Below are 24,203 nucleotides of genomic sequence, written 5' to 3'. Positions count from 1 at the left end.
AGTGTATTCAGAAGAAATCATACTCAGTAGGTTGGACTGAACACTGAGAAATCAGTAAAACTCCTTTGAGTGTCCAAAGGAACTGTGGATTATTTAATCCACCATCATCAAAGGATCAGATTCCATAATTGTTATGGGAGCAATGAAATGAATCCTTTTCTTTTGGTCAAATTAACTTTGTGGCTGGTTTGGTATCCCATGCCCTAGCCAGTTTTCCAAGATAAAAACAGAACAACAAAAACTGGCAAGGTGGGTGCAGCAGGGATTGGTGGCCTGAACCTCATAAAATGTGTGAAGAACAGAATGTAAAGCTGTCAGTTAGATCTTCTAATAGCTTTTAAACCTTACTGTATTTTATTACAGATCTAAAATTAGCCTGGTTTTCAGGCCTGGATCTTTTTCAAGATGTTCTTACTGGAGCCCAACCTTCTCTAAGCCAGCAGGGCTGAGTTCTCAGCATGGAACGATGGAAATGGTGTTGGAGCATCTGACACATTTCTGCTCCAAGGACTACCAGTCCTCTCAGATGGTAAATTTACATTCTTTATTGACTTGTAGGGTTTTGAAATGTTCTATATAGCTGTGTTTAAGCTGACACTGTGGACAGTTATGGCAGAACATTAGAAGATTTGTCTTGGTGGGATCTCAGTGAGGTGGATGATGAGAGATGTGTGCTTTCCCATCTGAAATTGGTGTATGAAGAGATTGAGGTAGAAGCAGTTACTTAAAAAACTAGCTACCATAAAACTTACCCTTCTGTAGTTACTACAGAACAGCCTGCAGAAGTGGTACACGTGAAAGCAGATGTGCTGAAAAATCCCAGCAACAGCCAAGACTGAACATGTGAGCTTTATGTGGGAACTTGAGTTACATTTTACATTGCAATGTTAGAGGAAGAATAGTACTTGATAACAAGTACAGCACAATTTCTGACTTTAGTTTTTAGTTCTGCCACTTGGTCACTGTGTAACGTTGGGTAAGTCATTGAGGATGGCATCTGCAGAAGGATCCAGCAATGCTGTCTTTCATCCCGGAGACACCTACCATACAATCCAAGAAATGCCTCTTTTTTTCTGTCTGAAAGAGTCTCAGCTCTAAAAACCTGAGGTTTGCTCATTTAAAACTTCCTGAAAAGACTGAGTGGTAAATAGGCAGGTCCCAGCTCCCCTTGCCATGAATGATTGAGCGTGATTGAGCCTCCCTTCCCCAAGCACTGCTCACAGCCTGGATGGGGCAGGGGCACTGGGGCTGGGCTTCCTCTGGCCTGCTGAGTCACTGCACCCAGTATGTATTTCAGACATTTCAAGTGTAGGTTCATTGCTTCTCTGGATCCCCCATCCCTGGAAGTGTTTGAGGCTGGGTTGGATGGAGCTTTGAGCAACCTGAACTAGTGGAAGGTGTCCCTGCCCATGGCAGGGGGTTGGAACTTCTAATCTTTAAGATCCCTTCCAACCCAAACCACTCTCTTCTTGCTGGGATCACTCTTGTCCTTGCCACCCAGGCAGTGGCTTAGTGGTTCAGTACTTGGGGAGTGGATGAGGTGGGAATAAGGAGCTGAAGGAAGCGGCCCTACTAGGGAAATAAAGCAATTAACTGGAACTGTGATGAAGATTTGATTGAAATGCACCTTTTGCTTCCATGTCTCCTGTTGGTTTTGTGAATGTTATTCTGAGACACCCTCCTATAATCATAGAATTGTTAAGGTTGAAAAAGACCTCCAAGATGCTCAAATCCAACTGTTATCCAGCACTGCCATATTACCACTAAACCATGTCCCCAAGTGCCTTATCCATGTGTTTTGTGACTGCTTCCCTGAGCAGCCTGTTCCAGTGCCTGACAATCCTTTCAGTGAAGAATTTTTTTCTAATATCCCATCTGAACCTACCCTGACACAACTTGAGGCCATTTCCTCTCCTCTTGTCACTTGTGGCTTGAGAGCAGAGCCCGACTCCCACTTCGCTACAGTCTCCTCCCAGTGAGTTGTAGAGAGCCAGAGGGTCCCACCTGAGCATCCTTTTCTCCAGGCTGAGCCCTCCCAGCTCCCTCAGCCGCTTCTCATCAGACTTGTGCTCCATTCCCAGCTTCATTCCCTTCTCTGCACTCACTCTGGCCCCTCCAAGTCTTTCTTGTAGTGAGGGACAAGTCAGCGCCCTAACTGGGCACTGTGGCACTGTCTGTCCTGGTGCTGAGCCCCCCATGCAGTCCAAGGCATGGCTTGGTTCCCTGATTTGAGATAATCCATCTCCCAGGGGCCGGGCTGGTGCAGGTGTGCACAGCAAGGGGAATGTGTGCAGCTCTGAATGTGTCAGGATGAGCAGGAACGCGGGCTCCGGGGCTTGTAAGGGATCCTGGCAGCGTGGGGAGGGACCTGCGACACTGAGAGCCTCCCCAGAGCCAAGAGTTGCTATAATAGGGCCGGATTACTCACTGTGCTTATTCAAATTCCTGTTGATGCTGGCAGCGGGAGTTTTTCCCGAACGGTCATGAACAATAAGTCACCTCCAGGTGTTTTGATTCGAATTTATTTATTTATTTATTCAAATTTCAAAAAGAAACCGATCCCCGGCTCACTCCGTGCCGTGCCCCCGGAGCATGCATGCATGCATCCGTCCGTCCGTCCATCCATCCATCCATCCATCCATCCATCCATCCATCCATCCATCCATCCATCCATCCATCCATCCATCCATCCTCCGGAGCATCCATCGCTCCGGACTCCTCCGCCGCTCCTCCCCCTGCGGAGAGAGGGTGAGATTTATTTCTTTATTTCTTTAATTATTTAATTTTTTAGTGTTGTCGCTGCTGGGAGCGGGCAGGGCCAATCGGGGCCCGCCCTGCCCGCTCGGTGCCGGGCAGCCGCCGCCTCCCTCCCGCCCTGCTGGTCGCGGCCCCCCCGGGATGCCCGAGCCCGCTCCACTGCGGGAGGGACCCTGAGCTGCCGCCTGCTGCTTTCCCTTCCCTCTCGCCGCTGAATCGCTTTCATTTTTAATCGCTTTCCCCACCCCCCGCCCCATTCCCCCTCCCGCCTTCCAGGTTTTTATGCTCAGCACTGGGGGAGCCGGGAAATTTTGTGGCCGCTGACATATTTTGATTTAAAAAATCGCTGTCAGCGGACGTTTCTCCTTCTGCTCCGGCAGCGTTGTCCTGTTCACAGCTATTTAGGCTTAAGAAGCTTGATTCTCTAAGGCTTGTATCCAAGGGCATCAGTCATTAACACACTGAGCTACATCTGCTTCTTGGCTAAGACTGAAGAAGGACATCTTAAGCTGGAAATCCTGCTCGCTCACTCTCTAGTGCTTACGGAAGGGGAAGCATATGCAGCAGCAGGTTCCTTTTTTTTTTTTTTTTTTTTCCCCCCAAAGGCTGCCTCACTTTGGAGATGCAGTGACAAGATAATGGAGTGAAAGTCTTTCATTTCCAGGCAAGAAAATTGCAGGAGTCAGATAGAGAAAGGAAGAAGCAAGTTACATAGCAGAAATAGAAAAGAGGACAGTGGTAAGCAACTGAAAATAAAATTAGACGAAACAGGTGGAAGGCTAGCATAAAGCTGGGAGATATTTTACACTGAAAGTGGTGCATTTTTTGCTTCTTTTTTTTCTTTTTTCCTTTCTCTTTTTTTTAAGTTTTTTTTTTTAATTGGTTTTATTGTTGATTTTAAATTCTAAGCTGATTTTGGAGATCTCTGCAGTGACCAGGCTGCTTTAGAGCAGAACAGCTTCCCCAACGTGTCATTTTCTCTCTCCCTGCCTGCTGTCTCTGCTCTTGCTGCTGCTGACAGAAACGTGTTAGGAAAGCAGAAAGAGAAAATGCCAGCCATCCTGGTAGCCTCCAAAATGAAATCGGGACTACCTAAACCCGTCCACAGCGCTGCTCCAATCCTGCATGTCCCGACAGCCAGGACCATCCCACAGCCCTGTTACCTGAAGTTTGGGAACAAGGTGGAGGTGACGAAGCCATTGTATTCCAGCCAGATTCCTCTCAAATCATCCAACGGACAAGAAAACGCGGGAGACGGCCTCCCAGCAAGGAAGAGTAGCTCGCTAGAAAATGGATTTGACACACAGGTTAGCAGGCACCAAATGCTGGGGAGGTGTATGCAAGAATTTATGTATGTGTGGAGTGTGCAGCAGGTTTTCTGGGGTAAATAGCATGGAATTGCAGGGAAGGGATGTGTGTGTGTATGTGTGTGTGTGCCAACATCTGTGTGCAGTGGTGGGATGTTTTATATTCCACACAGTGGCATGTGTAATTCTGTCAGCATGATGGAGCTGATGGTGGGGTGCTGAGGGATGGGGCTGCGTGTGCTGCTTGCCTGTGCTGCCTTCTCCATCTCCTCTGCTTGAACCGGGGGGGATTTACAGGAGGGAGATGGTAGAGATGTTGTTTGTGGGGTGTGTTCTTTGTGTGCTTTCTGTAGGTGCTAAGTGTAAGGGCTGGCTCGTGTGCCTGGGCTGGGGGAGGATTGCTGGTTGTCATTAATGTGTTTTGTGTTCGGTCATGTACTGTACCAGAGCACTAGTTGTGTGAACTAGTTCTAGGGGAGTGAATGGGAGGCAGTGCTTGATGCTGGATTACAATGTGCATGTCATTCAGTGCATTTGAATTAAACAGATTATGGAGGAAATGAACACTTAAGTAAAATTGCCTGTATAATGCTATATGTGCATGACATCATAGATGCAGCACATTATCAATATACACATTTTAGGTTTCCCTTTAATCTGTGTCAGCCTTTGAATGTATTTTTATATGTGCTGCTTGCTGTACAGGGAGGAGAGATGCTCAACTGGTTCGATTTCTGTGGTTGTCTGAGGTTGTCAGTGTGGCTGGGGCTGCCCTGGGCTGCCGTGCCCTGGTGAGCTTTGCAGCAGCGTGGGCACAGCGTGTGTGTGACTGTGCTAGGGAGGGAGCAGAGCAGATGGGCTGCTGCAGCAAGCACAATTGATTGCTGTGCTCCAGAGATGGCTGTACAGCCCTGGGATGTATTTTGGCAACAGCCATAAACGTTACACGCTGCTTCTGCCAATATCTGAGCCCGGTGGAAGGTGATACCATTATGCTGAGAGAGGGAAATGATGACAGAGACTCACTAGTTTTTCTTCCTTCTTTGAGAAATAATGGATCATCCCTACCACCTAGATTGTGAAGTGTGTGGCCTGGTAACCCTATTCCCTTCAGACAAGTGTGCCTACTGATGGGGTGTGTTTGACCGCATGCCCTGATTTCAGGATGTGCTGCACTTTCCTTGCTGGTAGACAGGGTGACGTATTGGGCTGCTCAGGCCAGACAGATATGACTGGAGCAGTTCCTGAGGGACTGAGAGCAGGAAAAGGAGACAGCCAAGCAGGGATGCAGGGAAGTGGCAGCAGACAGACCAACCTGTGCATCACGTCTTGCCCTTACAAGATAATCAAGTGCTCTCTCTCACTCGCGCCTGAGTCTGTCCTTGTGATTATGAAACGTCAGCAAAATCTCATTATCTGCTGCCCTTTCTCTCACACGTGCCAGGGTTTCTGCATGGAAATCTACATTGCTGAAAAAGTGGTTCTTATTCAGAAATACTCTCTCATCTTGTAACAGATTATGCTCACAGAGATCTGCCAGTGGGAGCCTTTGCAGCACTAAGGACAACACTATGGTGGTTTTAACCCTTACAAGGACGTGGAACAAACCCCATTTTTTGTAGCCTGATGATGAAAGGGTCTTGATGCTAACTTGTTATATTTGACCAGGGAAAGATTTTGGCTAAGGAAATGTCAGATAATTTTACATTTTTAATTTCTTCAGTGGCAGGAGAAATCTTGAACTTTGCACTCTCAGTAATCTCCTCTGGTTGGCAGTCTGAGCAGATGACCAGCACCTTTTAAGGTGTGAACCAGGGAGGCTTTTTTCACTACCTATTATTCTTGAATAAACACAGTCTTTTTTTTTGTTGTTGTTGTTCAGCAATTTTGCTGATCCTTTGAGCTTTGATCCTTCTGCCCACAAAAGCATGCAGGGTTTTGCCATTCAAGGTGGTCATTTGGAATGGCAGTCTGTATCTAGAGGGAGATTTTTCCAGATGTGTTATGTCAAGGGCACTGTTCATTCCTTTTCCTATTGTTCCTCCCTGCCAAGGGAGGAGGAACAGGATGGATGGACAGCTGCCAGCTGATAGGTCAGCAGCTGAAACTTTTATCTTGGAAGACCTTCAGCTACATTCAGGTGCAAAAGTGCTTTCTGATAATAACCATGGTAAGGTTCAGACTTGAACACTGCACCAGGTCTGAATAGCTTGAGAATCTGAGGGTGATCACTTTGCTCCTCTGGGGGGTTTATCTGAAGCACCAATGTGACCCTCACCATTTTATTGGGCAGGCATCTGGCAATACCTGTGATATTCTTACAGTAGAATTTATAGTTTAGATCCACAAGCTGGACCATTGCCCAGTGTTTTGGCTCCTATCCTCTGTAGATCTTGGTCCTTCTGCAGAATTTTCAGCCCACAAGAAAGGACATCCTCCTGTGTGGGTGGAGGGAGAATGAGAGAGAGATTGTGTCACTTGGACTAATTCTCTTGGTTCTGAGAGTATTTCAGGGAGTTGTTCTTAATCCCGTTGAAGTGAGTCCTTTTTGCACTACATAATACAAAATTTAGTGGCTTATTGGACTGATTATTCTGCAGAAGAGTCTAGAGCATAGTCCAGAAGCCAGCATATGAGGATACCATGTTTTTGTGCTGGGTTAGCATGTTTCAAGCCACTTACACACCACTGCAAAGCTTCATGAGCTTTTTTGGTGCCAGGTGGTACCTTTCTAGAACCTGAGAACGTGAGCACTGCAGGTGGTATTCATTAAAGCACCAATTTAAAAACAAAAACCTGCTGAAATTCAAGATGTCCCACTCACAAATGTGGTATCAGTGAAAACTTCTAAATGTTTTGCTGATTTTATTCCTCTTGATATGGTTTTACGTGTGTTAGCTGGATTTTATATAACTGGAAGTTTTGTGCCTTAAGCCTTTATAAGGGCAGTGTGTTTTTTAAAATGCTGTGCAATTTATAAAAAGCACACTTCAGAGTATTTCAGGGGCACTTTCCAAAGAAAGGTCTGAGAATTTTAGCATCAAGCCCATTGTAAATGCTAGTCGGAAATCTTAGGTGGATGAATCATGGCAGTATCATTCCTATTTTACTGTTACTGATATACACACTCTATTTTTCCATATTAAATCCCCTGTGTTGTGCACAACAGTATCTGACTGTTGCACTGGTGCTTATTTTGTCTAATTTGAAAACACCGCCAATAAATTGTACTACCCATATTTAGAGAGAATTGTTTTGGAAATATTTAACTTTGTTACCAGAGAAACTTCTGTCGAGTAGATAGCAAGATTCTCATCTCTCATCTACAGAATGGTATTTCTCAGTGATTCTGAGAAAGTCAGATGCATTTGGCTACTAAATTTGCATTAGTTATTTAAGAAAGAAATCATTGCCCGTTAGAGTCCCTGGTTGTGGTGTAATTGTTCATGCAGATGCAAGAAGGAAGATGCCATTGTGAATGTCACTGAAGGAGATCCCAGATTTCATTACTGTGTTTATTGCTGCTATGTTGTATTCTCCAAATTCTTGATTTTCTTTCTCCAGAGAACCTAAAAAATAAAATAAAATAATCACTGTTTGTACCTTCAGTAACTGAAGCAGCACTAAAGGCACCAGGACCTTGCTAAATGGTTGGTCCCACCCTTCCCCTAAAACACTTGCAAGTTAAGAGACATCTGTTTAACCTGGGTTTGAAGTATGTGTGCTCAGCAATTACCTGTAATTGTGCTTTGTTTGGCTGGGAGGGGAGGGGCTAGGAATTGGTATTTCCTTGTAAACTTCTTTGCAATATTCACTTGCTGAAAGATCTTCTGGTGGACATGGCAAGCAGGTGCTGACAGAGTGTGATGTTCTCCCTCACTTTTCTCTTTCACTGCACTAGGCAAAGCCTAGGATTTCTACAACTCTTGCAACTCCTTATGCTGTCTACAGAACTCTTTTTAGTTTCCCTAGACCCTTTTTTAAAAATAATTCCGTTTAAAACTGGTTAGATTTTGTCTGAAATCAAGCTACCTCGCTCAGCTAGATTTTTCTTCATATTGCTTTCTCAGTTTGTGAAGATCTTGTTGAGTTTGGCAGCCTGGATCTGGGGTGGTCTAGTTCTGGAGTGCCCTATATTTTCTAGATTTTTTACCTAGTGATTCTTTGCTAATTTTTCAAGACTATCTACACCTGGGTTGTGTTCCAGGAGCGTTTGCCACACCTGTTGAGGTTAAAAACATCTCTGTTTTTTGCCTCATTTCCCATTGGGTAGTCCAAGTAATGACAAGAGTATGGCAGCTCTGTTACAGCTCCCTGATAGAAATGGAGTGGACAGCCATTCCCAGGTTGGTGGCACACTGCTGGCACATCCCAGGGAGTTCAGTCAACTGCTCTCAAACAGGTTAACTTAACAGGTTCCTCCAGTATTTTCCCAGACCTCAGAGTTAGGCTCACATCAGATGTTTGATGAGCCACATGTGACCCATGATCTGTGGGCTCTTGGTTTCTCTTCTCTGCCTCTCTCCCCTTGTGCCCATGCCATTAGCAATCCAAATGAAGCCACATAGTTCAGATAGTAGTAATTATTTTTCTGTATTTTAATTAACTCTACTGTTTAAACCTCCATATCACTATCTTGCCAATGTGAAGCTTCATAGACAGAAGGATTAATGGAGCATATTGCAGAGAAATGATGCCTTCCCTTCTCACGTGCATTAGCCATTTTTGTGTGTGTTTCACAGTTCTCATACCAAACCAGCTTGCAGAAGGGATAGGGATCAAGCAAATCTTTATCTGGACCCAATTTAAAGTCAGATGAACATCAGCTGGTTTCAGTGCCATTGCATGAGCTGCCTCAGTCGTGTGAAATTTGGTCTCGCTATGACTGCTGAGCTAATTATGAATGAAATTATGGGAAATATGGTCAATCATACTGATAACTTTCACATAAAAGATTGCTTTTTGCAGCTGCAAGAAACCAAATGGAGTCACGTTTAGGATATGAACAAAGGATAGATTTTACTGAAGTTGGGAGAAGCTGAGGAAAACTATAGATTCAGATGATCAAAATACATAAGCACAAAATAAATTTGAAATTAGTGCTAATGAGCTTGTTGGTGTGATTATAGTTATGTACCTAAGTCATTCTTGCAAAAAAGCCTGTGCTGGATCTTTATGATGGATTTTTTTTTTTTTTTACACCCACTGTAAGCAATTTGAGGCTACTAAGTAGCCAAATTCTTCTATTTATGATTGCTGTGGGTTTGATATATTTCTAGATACATATTGAATAATATTTAATTGTTGGGGGGCAGGGGAGGGTTTGCTCTAGATGAAATGTTCTCAGGTAGAAAACAAGATAACAATTCCAAAGTTGTTTTACTGTGATTATGAACATGGATTTTCCAGTGATTTGTCTTTTGATATAAAGAGCTACCTTTTCTGTAGCCTTGCATTTGAACTACAGGTGTAACATTGCACTATAAGTTCAGGAGGTTCCTTAACCACTGGGTTTTCATTTAGAATATGCAAAGGGTTACTTTGCGTAAAGTGACTTTGTTCAAAGCTCCATTTGTTTTTTTGTCATATTGGAAAATGTTTTTTTCTCCCTCTTACTTGTGACAGTCTATCTATCTATCTATCTATCTATCTGCCTTGAAAATTTGAATGTGCTTAACCTAAAGCACCTTAGAGGTAGGGATATTGTTCTTATTTTTTGGAGAACATTTGTGAAGTGGATGGCTAAGGGACAAAGAAATGTAGCCAAGGTCAGAAAGTCTGCAGCTCTATAGAAAATTACTAGCTAGTCCCTTGATACTAGATTATCTTTCTCCTTTGCTGCTACTTGTTAACAGCTCAAAATGCTCATGCATATGGTGTCCATGTGTTCTCCTTCTGTCCTTAGAACTGTTAGTTCACTCCATTAAGTTGAATTTCTGAAGTGAACACTCTCACTTTTTTGTCCCTGCTTTAGCAAGTGATTTTTATCACCTTCTGCTGTGACACTTGATGCACGATGCCACCAAGCAGAAAGAGGTACAAGCATATTGATAGAGGAGAACAACAGATATTGCTTTTGAAATCTGCTGGCACTGAACCTGAGCTGTACTTCTCAAAAAGAAAAAAAAAATCTGATTATAAAGAAGTCTGATAAACAAATAATTAACCTTTCCCAAGTTTCAAGTATCTAGGAAGTAAAAAAACCCAACAAAACAAAACAAACAAACAAACAAAAAATCCAAATACCCCAAACCAACACTGCTTGTGCTCTTTTTGCTTGTCCAGAGGGTATCAGAAAAGAAAGCCTTTATTTACTGAGATAGTGTGAATTAAGTTCTGAGTTTTGGAAATTAAGGATTGGTATTGGCTGGTTTTAATTTGCTTTTAAGAGTCCTTTGAGAAACATTGTCTACTCTGTAATTTTACTTTCCAGATTGTCTCACCACTAGATTTAAATCTCTGTACAATTTGTAGAGTATTTTAATGCTTCTAGCCTACAAGTTCCCTCTTCTTACCAAAGTGGAAGAAATTAAGGAGGTGCTAAAATTAATAATTATTTTGCTTGAACTTTCCAAGTTTGCAACAGGATAAATATTGTAAGTGCTGTTTGAGAAGATATATTTGTGAATTGAGCAATAGCTGGGTCTTTAATGAAAAGGTGTGTGTTCTGCTCTTGACCTTTTTTCCCATTTATTTTTTTGCTTCTTGAAGCTTTGGAGCTAAATCTTCTACTTTTTATTTTGATATAAATCAAGAGATGCTCTGAAAATTTTAACCCATTAATCTGTTTTTTTCTTTGCTGCAAAATGTAGAATCTCATTCTCCTGAGAAATTCACCTGGCTAAAAATACCCTGCTTTAATATTATTTTTAGAAACATCTATACTTGAAGTATATAAATGGTTAGCTATGATGTGTATTATTAGACATGAACTGTTGGTACATTTTGTAACAGGAAGCTGCTGGTTTTCCATTCACCAAGAACTGGAATTCAGTCAAACACTTGGCACTTAGTTGTATGCCTCTAATTTTATCTGTAAATTGTTTTTTCTGAAATAGTTTGTGGAAACAGTCTCAGTTTCTTCAGTTTTGCAAAGGCATGGAAATAACTGCTACAACTTAAAACAAATAAACCACCTATTAAAATAAATGAGAAAACAGGTCACTTCTTATTTTAAAACAGGCTGAATTCTGAAGTTTTCTTCTGATTCCACCTTTTTTTGCCTGTTGAAAGTATTTTTAGTTGTGTTATCCTTGGATTAATTTTCATTTTAATTTTGGGTTATTTCAGAATTGGAAGCAATGTGTGGGAAAACAATGCCTGAAAGGGAAAGGTATCCAACTTCTGTATTTGAAAATTCACTTTTACCAGGACTTTTCCCCCCGTGCATGTTGAGTTTTGGACTGTCATATCATCATATTTTGACAGTGTCTTGTTTACTTGCATTTTTTAGCTTGTGTTCATCCCTTGTCTTGGATGTTAAGCATGGATTTTTTTTGTCTCTACAGCAGTGGCTATAAGCTGCCTTATCCTCTCTTTCTCAGTGGGAAGGAGTCTCCCTAAGTGTCTTTATTTTACCTGTCCTGTCACTAATCTTGGTCCATCTCTTCTGTCTTGTCCTTTGTGTAGTGACAGCCATGGTATAATCCAAAAGTGCCTTGGCTTTGCTGTGAAGCCTTCTTGGAGAAAGCCGGAGATGTTTGTCTCACCTGCTGAAGAAAGCGAGCTAGTCATGCACATCCAGGCTTTCTCATGAAGTAAATAATCCATAAATAAATAAAGAGAAACCCTGAAGCAGCCCTTGGCAGGCTGACTTGCTCTCTGGCTGCAGCAGTAGCTCTTCTCAGTGCTGGGGTTACACTTGCTTGGCTTGGTTACGCTTTCTCCAAACAAAGGGACTGACCTGATCAGTTTCAAGTGCAAGCCATTAAGCTGGAGATAAAACTGTGTTCGGTTCTTTTGACACAGATAAGTCCTTAAGGGCTACATCTCAAATTTGAGCGTTTCTATTGCCCTTTATAAACCTTTGGGGTAGACAAGACTATGTAGTTACTTGGTTGATACCAGTGCTGTGTTTGGTGGATGGGACAGGAAAGTCATGGGGTGCAGGAGAAAGGACAAGTGTTCCCTAATGAAAACTGATTATTGTCTTTTTTTGTTGTGAAAGGGAAACCTCTAAGACGATGACCTCCCATAATCTTCTTCCATGAATGCAGGAAAGAGAAATTGTCTTTGGTGATGAACTATTTAATTCTTTCATCTTCTGTGGTCCCTGTGTAAGATCATTAGCATGCCTGAATGCTGAGGAAGATTAGCCCTGCATTATATAGGCAAATTGTTGATGTTGTAGAGTATGTATATCACAACTAGGTTGAACATCTGGATGTTTTTGGTATTTAATATGCAAATAAATTCAGCCATCTGAGAAAAAGCCTTTGCTTTTTGCTGTGAAGGCTGTGAAGCCTTCTTGGAGAAAGCCGGAGATGTTTGTCTCACCTGCTGAAGAAAGCGAGCTAGTCATGCACATCCAGGGTTCCTCATGAAGTAAATAATCCATAAATAAACAGAAACCCTGAAGCAGCCCTTGACAGGCTGACTTGTGCTCTGGCTGCAGCAGTAGCTCTTCTCAGTGCTGGGGTCTTGTTGGCTTGGTTACACTTTCTCCAAACAAAAGGACTGACCCAGCTTCCCTGACCATTTGCATGTTCTCCCTCATCTCCCAGATAACCTTGTAGGGGCTGACAAGGCCTTTTAGCCAAAGGAGCTAGATTTCTCAGAGTTGTTTAGGAAGAACATCCTCTGGAACAGCTGTCTGAGGACACCCATGCTTTGCTCTTGGGAGAAGTGGGAGAGGTGTGTGACAGGCTGGAATTGTAATTTTATGTATTTTTTGTCTCATGGAGTGACATTCTCAGTCGTGAAGGCTGTTGTAGTAATACCTTTTTGTTTCACACCGTGAGGGGATCTTCCCTGACAGGATTGCTTATATTCTGAAAATGCTGACCAAAAATTATTTTATTATCTTTTTCTGCCATCTCTTAGTTCTATATACTTGCCTACTGGTAGAACAAAATGAATACCCTGGTGGGATTTCATGTTGCTGATCTAGCTTGTGTGATATTTTATGGTGAATATGGGTGCTAAGACTTTGTTATACTTGCATATCTTGAAACAAGTATTGAGGAGCAGATTCCTTTTTCTTCAGCCATCTCCACTTGAGCTGTGTCCACCGTTGGAAACTACAGGTAGTTTCAGTGCTGGCATTTTGATCCACAGTGATCAATGTGCAACTTTGATTGCAACTGGTGGAGACAATAACTAATGGATCAGTCTGGTGAGACAAATTTGATTCAGTTTTAAATTATTCTCCATTTGCTGGAGATGTATGGATATTTAAATCTTCAAAACTAATGGAAAAATGTCAGGTGTTGTGTCAAGATCAAATGTGCATTGACCATTTGATGTAATATTTTAGAAATTAAGCTTTTCTTGCTCAATAACCAGAGGTCAGTCTGCTTCTCAGGACAGCCACATGTATTCCAGACTTGTCTGAGGCTCAACTGGGATGGATTATTTTGGGAAGGAGTATTTTTGGCATCACTGCATCTTACTCCTCTGGGATGGGCTCTGGAGCACACAGGGGTCTGTCTGGTCCTCCACAGTAACGTGCCAGATGGGCAGTGCCAAAGAAAGCTGGCAAAAAGGGGCCAGGTCCTCTAGTGTGCAGCTGGGAAGGGGAGGCAGCAGCATCTTCTTCATCCCTCTGGAGCATCTCCAGGGGAATTGTAATGAATTTGCTTTATTTCACTGAATCAAACCTCTTTCTGCTTTTCAAGAGGAAGAGCAGCGGTTGCCTAGGATCCTGTTTCCAAGCAGTCAGATAGCAACTTTCCACACTGCAGCAATGTAGATTTTCCTTTCCTTTCCTTTCCTGCCTGTAAGATGCCTTTTGGCCTTCCCCTAGGAGGGTTTGGACCATGTTGACTGGTGGCTGGTGCAACCACCAAGATGCAGGATGGTGTGGTGGGATGTCATGCCCCTGGGTCACCACCACTGCTGGGTTGGTTTATATCAGGTTGGATAGCAAGGCAGTTTAGCCTGTCTTTAACACAAACATGAATTCCACCTTTCCCTTGTTGAGCAGGTAGACAAGGAACCTGAAATGATGTTTTTAAAAAGTCTGTGGAGCTCCTAGACTTCTTAATATCAGATCCTTCACTCACAATTTCAGCTTTGTGCTGAAACTTAATCTCTTGGCCACAGCAGTGTGAACTAAGGAGGATTTAGCCCTCCTTATTGCCTCCTGAGTGCTCTTAGATTCAGCAGAAGAGGGGTTTGTGTTGGATAAACACAGATTTTCATCTCTTCCCCTCACAGTCTGAGAAATGTCCACTGGTATTGGAGATTATGGAGGGGACTGATGCCACCCTTGGCTGCTGTGTCAGCATTTCTGGGCCAATGACCTGTCAGATCCACTCAGTGTTTATTGTGCAGCATCAGGCAAAGAGAAATTTGAAATTTCAGTGTTCCACTGGCAAATAATTGAATTTTAAATAATTTTTCAGTGGTTCTCATTAGTGTATATTAAATGAATTTTCAACAAATAAAAGCCCTAGGCTTTCTGTGCACATGGGGCATGTTTTGGTCACGCAGACAATACCTATGGTGGAAGGAGGCTCTTGCAAACCATCTTGTGAATAGCTGCAGCATCACCCAGAGCCACTGCCTGCCCTGCCTCCTCCCCTCCTCCCTGCCAGCAGCTGGAATGGCAGGGCTTGTTTGGCCAGCACTTTGCACCGTTTGCAGCAATGCTGCTAAATGCTGGGCTGAAAGGGATGGGAGCTCAGCTGATTTGCATGATTTAAAATGCCAGCTCGGTTTAATGTAGAGCAGCTGGTATATACTTAACTCCTTCAGGAGAAAACTTAATACCAGCAGATCGCATTATCCAGGGCTGTGCTCCACGCCTTTATTTCTTCATCTATCCCTTCCCCTTGCTGCCTCCCAGAACCTTTGTAAAGGCTGTGTGTGCATGGCTGGCAAAGGGCTCTGCCCACTGCTGATATTTCTGTGTCTCTCAGAGTTCACAAAGCAATTGGTCTCGCCGTGTGACAAATACTTGTTGCAACTCCTGAGCATCCACTTACTCACTGACCTTAGCAGGCAAGACTCTAAATTAAGATGTGTCATGGTGAAGGGTGGTGAGATTAGTTGGAAGAGGGACAGGTGTAGAGGCCTGGATTATGTGGATTACTGCTTTCTCAATTTCTAAGGGTTAAATTTCAAGGTTGAAAATGGCTAATTCCACAATTATGGAATTAGGATATGCTGTGCTGTTCCTCTGGGTGCTGTGCCAGCAGCCAGAGTCAACTTGTGAGGGAAGGAGGACTTGGAGGATCAAAGAATTCCTTTGCTCCCCTGCAATAATTAGCATAACCTCAGTGAGAGGATGGAGGGAGCATAATCTTTTAATACCAACCTTTCTCAAAATTGACCTTGTCACAGGCAGATTCAGCCTCTCTCAGAGAGGCAGATGTGTGGTAGAGTCACTTTTACTGCATCAGAAATGCTGGCACAGTATCTCATCCTCTGCCAAAATTCTCTTTGCCTTTCCCTGGGTGATGAGCCTCTAGTGCCAGAGGCTCTAAACATGCCTTTGGATGAGCTGTGGGATATTGATGGATTTCACAGAATCAGGGCTTCCTCAAGGCACTTACAATGGAGCCTTCTCTTCCTCTGGAAATTATTTATTCTGTCAGGCTCGAGCTGAGTTTTCTCTTGAAAGAACAGTTTCAAATGGTCACTTTTGAAGACCTTGATCAGTTTCAAGTGCAAGCCATTAAGCTGGAGATAAAACTGTGTTCGGTTCTTTTGACACAGATAAGTCCTTAAGGGCTGCATCTCAAATTTGAGCGTTTCTATTACCCTTTATAAACCTTTGGGGTAGACAAGACTATGTAGTTACTTGGTTGATACCAGTGCTGTGTCTGGTGGATGGGACAGGAAAGTCATGGGGTGCAGGAGAAAGGACAAGTGTTCCCTAATGAAAACTGATTATTGTCTTTTTTTGTTGTGAAAGGGAAGCCTCTAAGACGATGACCTCCCATAATCTTCTTCCATGAATGCAGGAAAGAGAAATTGTCTTTGGTGATGAACTATTTAATTCTTTCATCTTCTGTGGTCCCTGTGTAAGATCATTAGCATGCCTGAATGCTGAGGAAGATTATAGCCCTGCATTATATAGGCAAATTGTTGATGTTGTAGAGTATGTATATCACAACTAGGTTGAACATCTGGATGTTTTTGGTATTTAATATGCAAATAAATTCAGCCATCTGAGAAAAAGCCTTTACTCTTGCAAGCTGAAAATACAGTTAAGCAACATGTATCCATCTTTTAAATGGACAGAAACCATTTTGTGAGATGGGTTAGAAGGTTCCTTTCTAGCTGAGCTAGAGCAGTGTGGTTTAATAATTGGTTGTCAGGCACCAGGTCAAAACTTGGAACAAAAGAGGCTATTTGTGACCTGACTCCAGGTTTCTGGAACAGGAACAAATTAGCCAGCTTTTCCTTTATGCTGTGTGAGAGAGCTGTCTGTGAGTTTGTAAATCCTCACCAACCATGGCACTTGGGTGTCTCAAGTATTGTTTGTTTTCTTTTTATAGCTAAGGGATAAGTTTAGTTATTTTAATGCTTTTCCATTGGTTAATACAAACTTTTCAGGGATCCAAGCTTGACCTCTAATTCTTATTATTTTTCATTCCTTGCTATTTTCCACCACAGATATTTTTATTTTGCTGTTTTTAGGACTTTTCCAACCGGTGGGAAGGTTAGGAAAGTCAGTTCCAGCAGACTGGACATGCTGTGAAACAGCTTGAAGAAATGATAACACGAGTTTCTATAGCACCCTCATCCTGCCTTTCTGCCAGGAGGGGTTTCAGTCCTAAAGGGCAGGGAGGATGCAGGGTGAGGAGTCTGTGAGCCACAGGCCATCAGCATCACTGTCACCCTCTTGCTCCCTGCTGCAGTTTATCACCGGCAGCTCCCTTATCTCACAGCTGTTCTGCAGAGATAAATCCATTATAATTCCAAGCAGCTCAGGTAAAGTGATACCTGGAGCCATGGATTACCTTAAATAGCTAACTGTGGGACTTCTAAACCTTCATGCATGTGTGATCTGTTATTTTCTTATTGATCTTTCTTCTTAAGGTAATACTTGAATCAAAGCAAGAGATACTCAATTTGAAGTCCTTTTCAGCAACGATTTATAGATTTTAATAAAATTTGTGAAAATAGAAGTCACATTGTTAGAAGGTTCTCAGCTATAAACAGATATCATTACTTTTGGCTTTCTGAAAACAGCAGTTCATCCTTTATTGCTGAAAATAATTTGAAGAGAAGATGAGAATCAAAGAGCTGCTAGCACTATTTCAAATTATAATGAGGAGTTTGTGGGCTGTGGGTTTCCATCTGCACTCCCCTTCTATGCCATCTGCCCATGAGGAAAAAATCATATCAGCTGAGAAAATAAGAGGATGTCCTGCATTTAGGCATCCACAGAACCACCAGTTACACATGAAACCTTGTGAGATTTGTAATGGAACCTGAGCCTGTGATAGTGCTGCTCTGAAAAGGAAAAGGAGAATGTATAAAAAGGCCGTTGAGATTTTGTAGGATGAAAATAGGAGATTTTAAGCCTCATGAAATGCATGATTGACCACGTTAGTAGAAGTGAGGAATCTGCAGAGTGTTGATTTGTAGTATGTAAAACAGCTGAGAACTATCTGTGAAGGCTGAGATTATGCTAATTTATGCAGTCCACATTGCTACTGCTGTTTAAAAATAGCTTCTTTTCCAGAGATCTAGAGCTACTGCAGGTTGGCTTTGCATTTAGCTCTGCAGATTTGAACACAGAACAAAGCCTGACTTATGTGGTCTTTTTATCACAGAATAGTTAAGGTTGGAAGGAACTTCCGAAGCTCATCTGGTCCAACTCCTCTGCCAAGGCAGAGAGCAGATTACACCTGAACAGATCACCTAGAGCAGGTTACACCTGAACGTGTCCAGGTGGATTTTGAATACTTCCAGAGGGGAGCACTGCATCACCTCCCTGGGCAGCCTGATCCACAGAATAACAGAATATTCTGAGTTGGAAGGGACCCAAAAGGATCATCAAGTCCAACTCCCAACCCTGCACAGGACGTCCCCAGAATCACACCAGGTGCCTGAAGAGTGTTTTCCAAACACTTCTTGAGCTGTGCCAGGCGTGGTGCTCTGAGGCTGTTCCAGTACCCAGCCACCGTCTGGGTGAAGAGCCTTTTCTGACACCTAACCTGAACCTCCCTGACACAGCTTCAGGCCATTCCCTCAGCTCCTGTCCCCTGTGACAGAGCAGAGATCAGTGCCTGCCCCTCCTCTTCCCCTCACAGGGAGGTTGCAGACCCTGCTGAGGTTTCCCCTCAGCCCCCTCTTCTCCAGGCTGAACAGACCCAGTGCCCCCAGCCCCTGCTCACACTTGAGCTTCCCCCAAGGCCCCTCACAATCCTCGTGTCCTCCTCTGGACACTCTCTGAGAGCTTCATGGCTTTTTTACCTTGTGGTGCCCAAAACTGCCCCAGCACTCAAGGGGTGAGGCTGCTCCAGCTCAGAGCAGAGCGGGACAATCCCTCCCTTGCCCGGCTGTGCCTGATGTCCCCAGGACAGGCCTGGCCCTCCTGGCTGTGCTGATGTCCCCAGGACAGGCCTGGCCCTCCTGGCTATGCTGATGTCCCCAGGACAGGGCTGGCTCTCCTGACTGTTCCTGATGTCCCCAGGACAGGGCTGGCCATCCTGGCTGTTCCTGATGTCCCCAGGACAGGGCTGGCCCTCCTGGCTGTTCCTGATGTCCCCAGGACAGGGCTGGCCATCCTGGCTGTGCCTGATGTCCCCAGGACAGGGCTGGCCATCCTGGCTGTTCCTGATGTCCCCAGGACAGGGCTGGCCCTCCTGGCTGTGCTGATGTCCCCAGGACAGGGCTGGCCCTCCTGGCTGTGCCTCAGGACAGGGCTGGCCCTCCTGGCTGTGCCTGATGTCCCCAGGACAGGGCTGGCCCTCCTGGCTGTGCCTGATGTCCCCAGGACAGGGCTGGCCCTCCTGGCTGTGCTGATGTCCCCAGGACAGGGCTGGCTCTCCTGGCTGTGCTGATGTCCCCAGGACAGGCCTGGCCCTCCTGGCTGTGCTGATGTCCCCAGGACAGGCCTGGCCCTCCTGCTGCAGGACACTGCTGATGTCCCCACATTCACTTGCCATCCACAGGAGCCCAGGTCCCTTTCTGTGGCTCTGCTGTCCAGTGTCTCATTCCCCAGGCTCTCTGTGCATCCAGGGCTGTACACCCCAGTGCAGAATCCGGCGCTTTCCCTTGCTGAGCTCCTCGTTGGTGGTGGTTGCCCCCTCCTCTCATCTGCCCAGATCTCCCTACAGGGCCTCCCTGCAGGCTCCTTCCAGCTTTGTATCATTGCAAACTCGCTTAGTATTCCTTTGAGTCCTGCATCCAAGTCATTAGTGAAGGTGTTGAAGAGCACAGGGCCTCAGATGGGGCCCTGCAGAACCCCGTTGGTGACAGTCTGGTGCCACCCCGTTCATTGCCACTCTTTGCACCCAACCGGTGAGGCAGTTGCTCACCCACCACACGATGTGCTTATCCAGCTGTGTGCTGGACATTTTGTCCAGAAGGTCACTCTGAGAGACAGTATCAAAAGCTTTACTGAAATCCCAAAAGATTACATCAGCTGGCTTCCCTTGATCATCCAGGTGAGTTACCTGTCACAAAAGGGAGCCAGGTTTGATGAGCAGGACTCTCCCTCAGGAAGATCTATAGTGGTGCAGTGCTTGCTGCTGTTCCCCTCTTCATGGAGCTCTGCCTGGTTCCACCACATTGAATTGCTGCCACTCAAGAGGCTGAAAGGGAAATGTTGCCCCTCTGGCTCAGGAATGGCACAGAAGTATCAGTGGTTGCCTTGAACAGCTGCAGAATTAGGCCTGAGGCTAAAAAGAATTAAAAGAATTAAATGCTCAAAAGAATTAAATCAAATTAAAGAGTGTTTTGGGTTTTTGGTGTCTGGTTTTGTTTGGCAGAGCTCGACACCTGTTGCTCAGATGTGTGGTGACTTGGAGTACCTTGGAGGGGTATTTGGCTCATCTCCTGCCACTCCTGTCATTGTTTTGGGGGCTTATAAGGATCAAAAAGGCAGGGAGGAGGAACCTCCATGTACTAGTTGAGATTAAAACCAATTTTCAGGTTGTCATTTGAACTAGGTTTCCAATGAGTGTGGGTGAAAATGAGAAATAAGAAATGTATTGCAGCTGGAGGCAGCGGCTAATTTCATATTCTGATTCAGTGTTTCAAATTCTGAAGGAGCTAGAATGAATTTTGCAGTTCAAGTCATAATTTAGCTTTATGAATAGACATACAGACAATACTGGAGCTGAAATTAAAGATCAAAGCAATTTGGGACAAAAAGTCCTAGTGTGTAACTTGCATTTGAGCAGGTGTTCGTCTGATAAGAAGATGCTGTGGGTTTTGACTACCAGAATATAAATCCATCCTAAGCATGAACACACTCAGTTTTAGAAGTCTACAGTGATGGGTGGAAGCCAAGAGAATGTAATTCCCCTTCCTCTTTTTTTTTTCTACCACCTTCAGTCACATTTCCTTTTCCAGTGCAGGGATGAGACTTTCGATTAAAAAGCTCTTTTACCAGAAAATCATAGCAGAGAACAGTGGTTACAATGCAAATTATCCCAGGTTCTCTTTTAGGGTCATATAAAATAGTGTTTGACTCAGGTCAGTGGGTGAAACCTTGCAGGTCAGAAGAATGGCTGTTAGGGAGGGAATGCTGAGCTCTGGGGCCAGAGCTGGAAGTTCCTGGTGGTCTGAGGAAATTGAGCACTTAGAACTGTAAGTCTGAAAAGCAGGTGTAGATCAGTCACTCGTTTTTCTTACCTTATTATAATTCCAGAAAGGAGAGTGGTGAGGTCAAATCAGAGATGTAACATTATATATGAATTTGTCTAGGATTACATTTTTCCTACAGCTGCATTAAGAAAAAACCCCCACAGATCTGTTTACTAGACTGTTACAAAGTTTAGAAACTGTAGTCCTGGGATACTGGATGAAGCCAGATTGCTCTTTGATTTACAGCATCATCATTCAGTGTGATTGATGTCTGAAACTTGTGTTTACAATGGCAATTAATTTCCATGCACCAAGCCACCTCTGCCTCTTCCTTGAACTTAAGATGACTGGTAAAGCAAGACCATACAGTCCTAACTCACTTACAGAAAGAACTTGCTGAAATCTGAATAATATAAACCACTTTTTGGATCTAACTTTCTGTTCAAATCCAGGCCTGGTGTACTTCTATCATTTCTAGGTTATTAAAAAGTGTTTTCTTTCTCCTGCTTTTCCATATATCATGTGGTTTGGGGCATATATGCAGTGTTTGGATAGGGAATGAGTGGAGTCTTGCATGCTGTTCTCTCTTTGAGCCAAAATACATCGGAGGGGTGTCAGTTTGCAGAAATCAAGGGAATGTGATGAGTATCTGAATGAGGCAGCTATGCCTTTAGCACAGAACAGCAGGATTTGCCAGATTGGAAGTGTCAGTCATGGGTTCCTGGGAGCTGCTTAGGTTGGACCCAGTCTTTGGACTAGCTCATGCGGCAGGAGTAGGTGTCCTTTTTAGTATAGATGCTTAGTCTGACGCTGAGTTTAAGTTATAAAAAGCTCGGGGTAGGGCTGAGTGAAAAGGAAAAGGGGAATGAAGCAGCTGGTGCCGCTGCTGTGCTGTGGGATGGGTTCGCTGGGCTGCTATTGCCACCTGGTGGTGCTGGACAGAACCAAAGCACACCTAACTTTGCTTTCTCGGATGAGTTGCATGGGATTAAGTATCCATTAGATATGGATTAAATTTATTATGGATATGCTTTTATTATAGATAATTCTTCCAATGTCGGGAAAAAATCCGCAGTATTTTATGACTGTCATTTGTTTCGGAAATAGATGATGTTGTAAAAAAATACATAATTGAGCCTTTCTTTGTGCATCATCATATTCTGAACTGCCAGACACCAGTAGCTGTGTGGCTGGAAACTCATGCAATAAGTATGAGTGATGAATCCAGAATCTGCCTTTTCTGGTACAAAAATGGAGCAGGAGGTGCCGTGGTGTCCTCCCAGCCTCGGAGTGTTCTCATCAGGGACACGCTGTGACCTGGTGGCATCTGGGTGCAGAGCTAATGAACTTCTCTGAATTGCTGCAGCAGGGTCCAGTCGCTGCATTACCAGGGCAGATTTGATTACCATAAGTGATTAGTGTCTTATCTTGCTGAAATTAGTGGATCATTAACAAATGATGGCTTTTTGCACATAATGTGACTTAATTGTCCTTTCATTACAAAGGGTTTTATTGCAATCCTTTTAGCAGGGGAATACAGATTAAGTTGTGGTTACCAAGAAAAAAAAGCAGATCACTGTCCAGCCCCTCCTGTTCACTAACAAAGCCACATTCTGTAGCTTAATCTGCAGATTCTCTGTCTCCAGAAAGCATATGCATCTGCTGGAGCATTTCAGAGCTTTATAGTGTTTTTCAGAGGAGAACTGGCATAGGTTATTTGCTGTGAATCTTGCAGGCAGCACTTTGGAGCTAAGATCAGCTTTGTCACATATAGAAATTTGATCTGACCTGTGGTAGGGGTCTGACCTAATAGTCTCTTTCCCTCTGTTGTAGCCGCCATGAACTGTGCCACAGCTCTCTCCGTTTTTGGGGGGAAGATGTAAATCCATTAAAGTCACAAGCTTTTGCTTGGAATTATGGCTGAAAAAAATCTCCATTGTGTTGTCAGGTCTGGAAGTTTTTCCTGGAAGTGTTCAAGGCCAGGTTGGATGGGGCTTTAAGCAACTGGGCCTGGTGGAAGTTGTCACTGCCCTTGGCAGAGGTGTTAGAACTTGATGGTCTTTAAGGTCTCTTCCAATCCAAACCATGATCCTTCTTAATGAATGAAAAATAATCTTAATGGAGGAAAAAATATTTCTGAAGCAGCTACACTGTCCTTAGAGCTATCATCTTTGGATTTCCAGTTTATATGGTAGTATGAGCCAATTTAACAGGACCTGAAATACAACTAAATGGTGCCCTTGTGTGCAAAGTCCCTTCCCCCATGGATCTCAAATGCTAATTTCACTTGGCTCTTTCAAGCCACATTCACATTGTATTTTTGACTGCAGGGGAACCATTCTGACTGCAAAGTGTAGTTGTTTTGTGACTTGCTGTTCTGTATTGTTATTAAGGCTTATTAGATTTCTAGGCTTATTAGCATTAATCATAATTTTGCCTAGAAGCAGTTAAACCAGCAGGAAGCAGAACAATTTTTGTCAGTCACTTGTTAACAATTTCAGTTATTGATATTCCTTGAAATGGAAGCCAGGCCTTATTTCTCATGTGTGATGGTTGGTTTGTTTTTTCTTTCTTTCTGGTTCATATGTGCTTAACCCTCACAGTATTTGGAAAATGAATTGGGTCACGGTGGCACAAATGCTGCTTGCAGCAATTCCTGGTTGTAATGTGCAGTGAAAAGGGGTGAAAGGAAATATATTGAATTTGAGGTTTATTTTTATTTTATTTTTTTGCAAAGACTTTGTAATTGAACATTTATAGTCTTTTCTATGGTTCTGCCAGCACACCAGAAGGTCTTTAAAGATCATTGTTCTTCCCAGTCCTCTGGTGGACACCTTCTTGGTCTCCTTCATCCAAGGTTCTGCTCCCCCCGGAAGCAGCAGGTAAAAGGTGGTGACATGCAGGTGGTTGCTGGAGCTGCTTCAGGATGGGTTTTAGGTGTGTTTTACTGCCCAGGTGAGTGTGGGGCTCTCAGGTAGGCAGTGAGCAGAGTGCAGGCACCCCTGGCACGAGTAAGAGTCCCCCTGGTGCTGTTGGGCTGTGCTCAGAGGATGCTGCAGGTCAGGGGTTTAGCTGAGCTGGCTCTTGGTGACAGGTAAAAGTGGGGTGAAATGAGCTTATTTAAGGACACTTTTGTTGGGCTTGCCCTTTAGATTTAAACCCTCTTAGCATGAGGGAGCAATATGTGAGTGAATGTTTTGGGTGCAG

At 43.9% G+C, this 24,203-nt stretch overlaps 1 protein-coding gene and 1 long non-coding RNA gene across 8 annotated transcripts in view; one reads left to right on the top strand and one right to left on the bottom strand.

The window, feature by feature from the left end:
• Positions 1–24,203, top strand: part of NAV2 (neuron navigator 2) — a 388,804-nt gene that overhangs the window by 171,770 nt on the left and 192,831 nt on the right. For 2 of the 7 annotated variants that reach the window (XM_071417127.1, XM_071417126.1), the window contains exon 1: positions 2,810–4,064. The exons of 3 other annotated variants lie outside the window; for them this stretch is intronic. In XM_071417127.1, the coding sequence (XP_071273228.1) occupies positions 3,807–4,064 (258 nt within the window). In that variant the 5' untranslated portion in view covers positions 2,810–3,806. Of the gene's footprint in view, positions 1–2,809; positions 4,065–24,203 lie in introns of those variants that run through there. 2 more of the 7 variants (XM_071417124.1, XM_071417125.1) reach the window with 2 other exon arrangements.
• LOC139584834 (uncharacterized) lies at positions 2,503–4,058 on the bottom strand. Its single transcript, XR_011676846.1, has 2 exons — positions 3,921–4,058; positions 2,503–2,735 (listed from the first exon to the last, which is right to left on the bottom strand). It is a non-coding gene; the product is annotated as an uncharacterized lncRNA (long non-coding RNA).

The sequence above is a fragment of the Agelaius tricolor genome, unplaced genomic scaffold, assembly GCF_023055355.1.
Source record: "Agelaius tricolor isolate 1412-34295 unplaced genomic scaffold, bAgeTri1.0.p SCAF_67, whole genome shotgun sequence".
NCBI classification, from domain to species: Eukaryota; Metazoa; Chordata; class Aves; order Passeriformes; family Icteridae; genus Agelaius; species Agelaius tricolor.
This window is presented reverse-complemented; position numbering and strand designations above follow the sequence as displayed.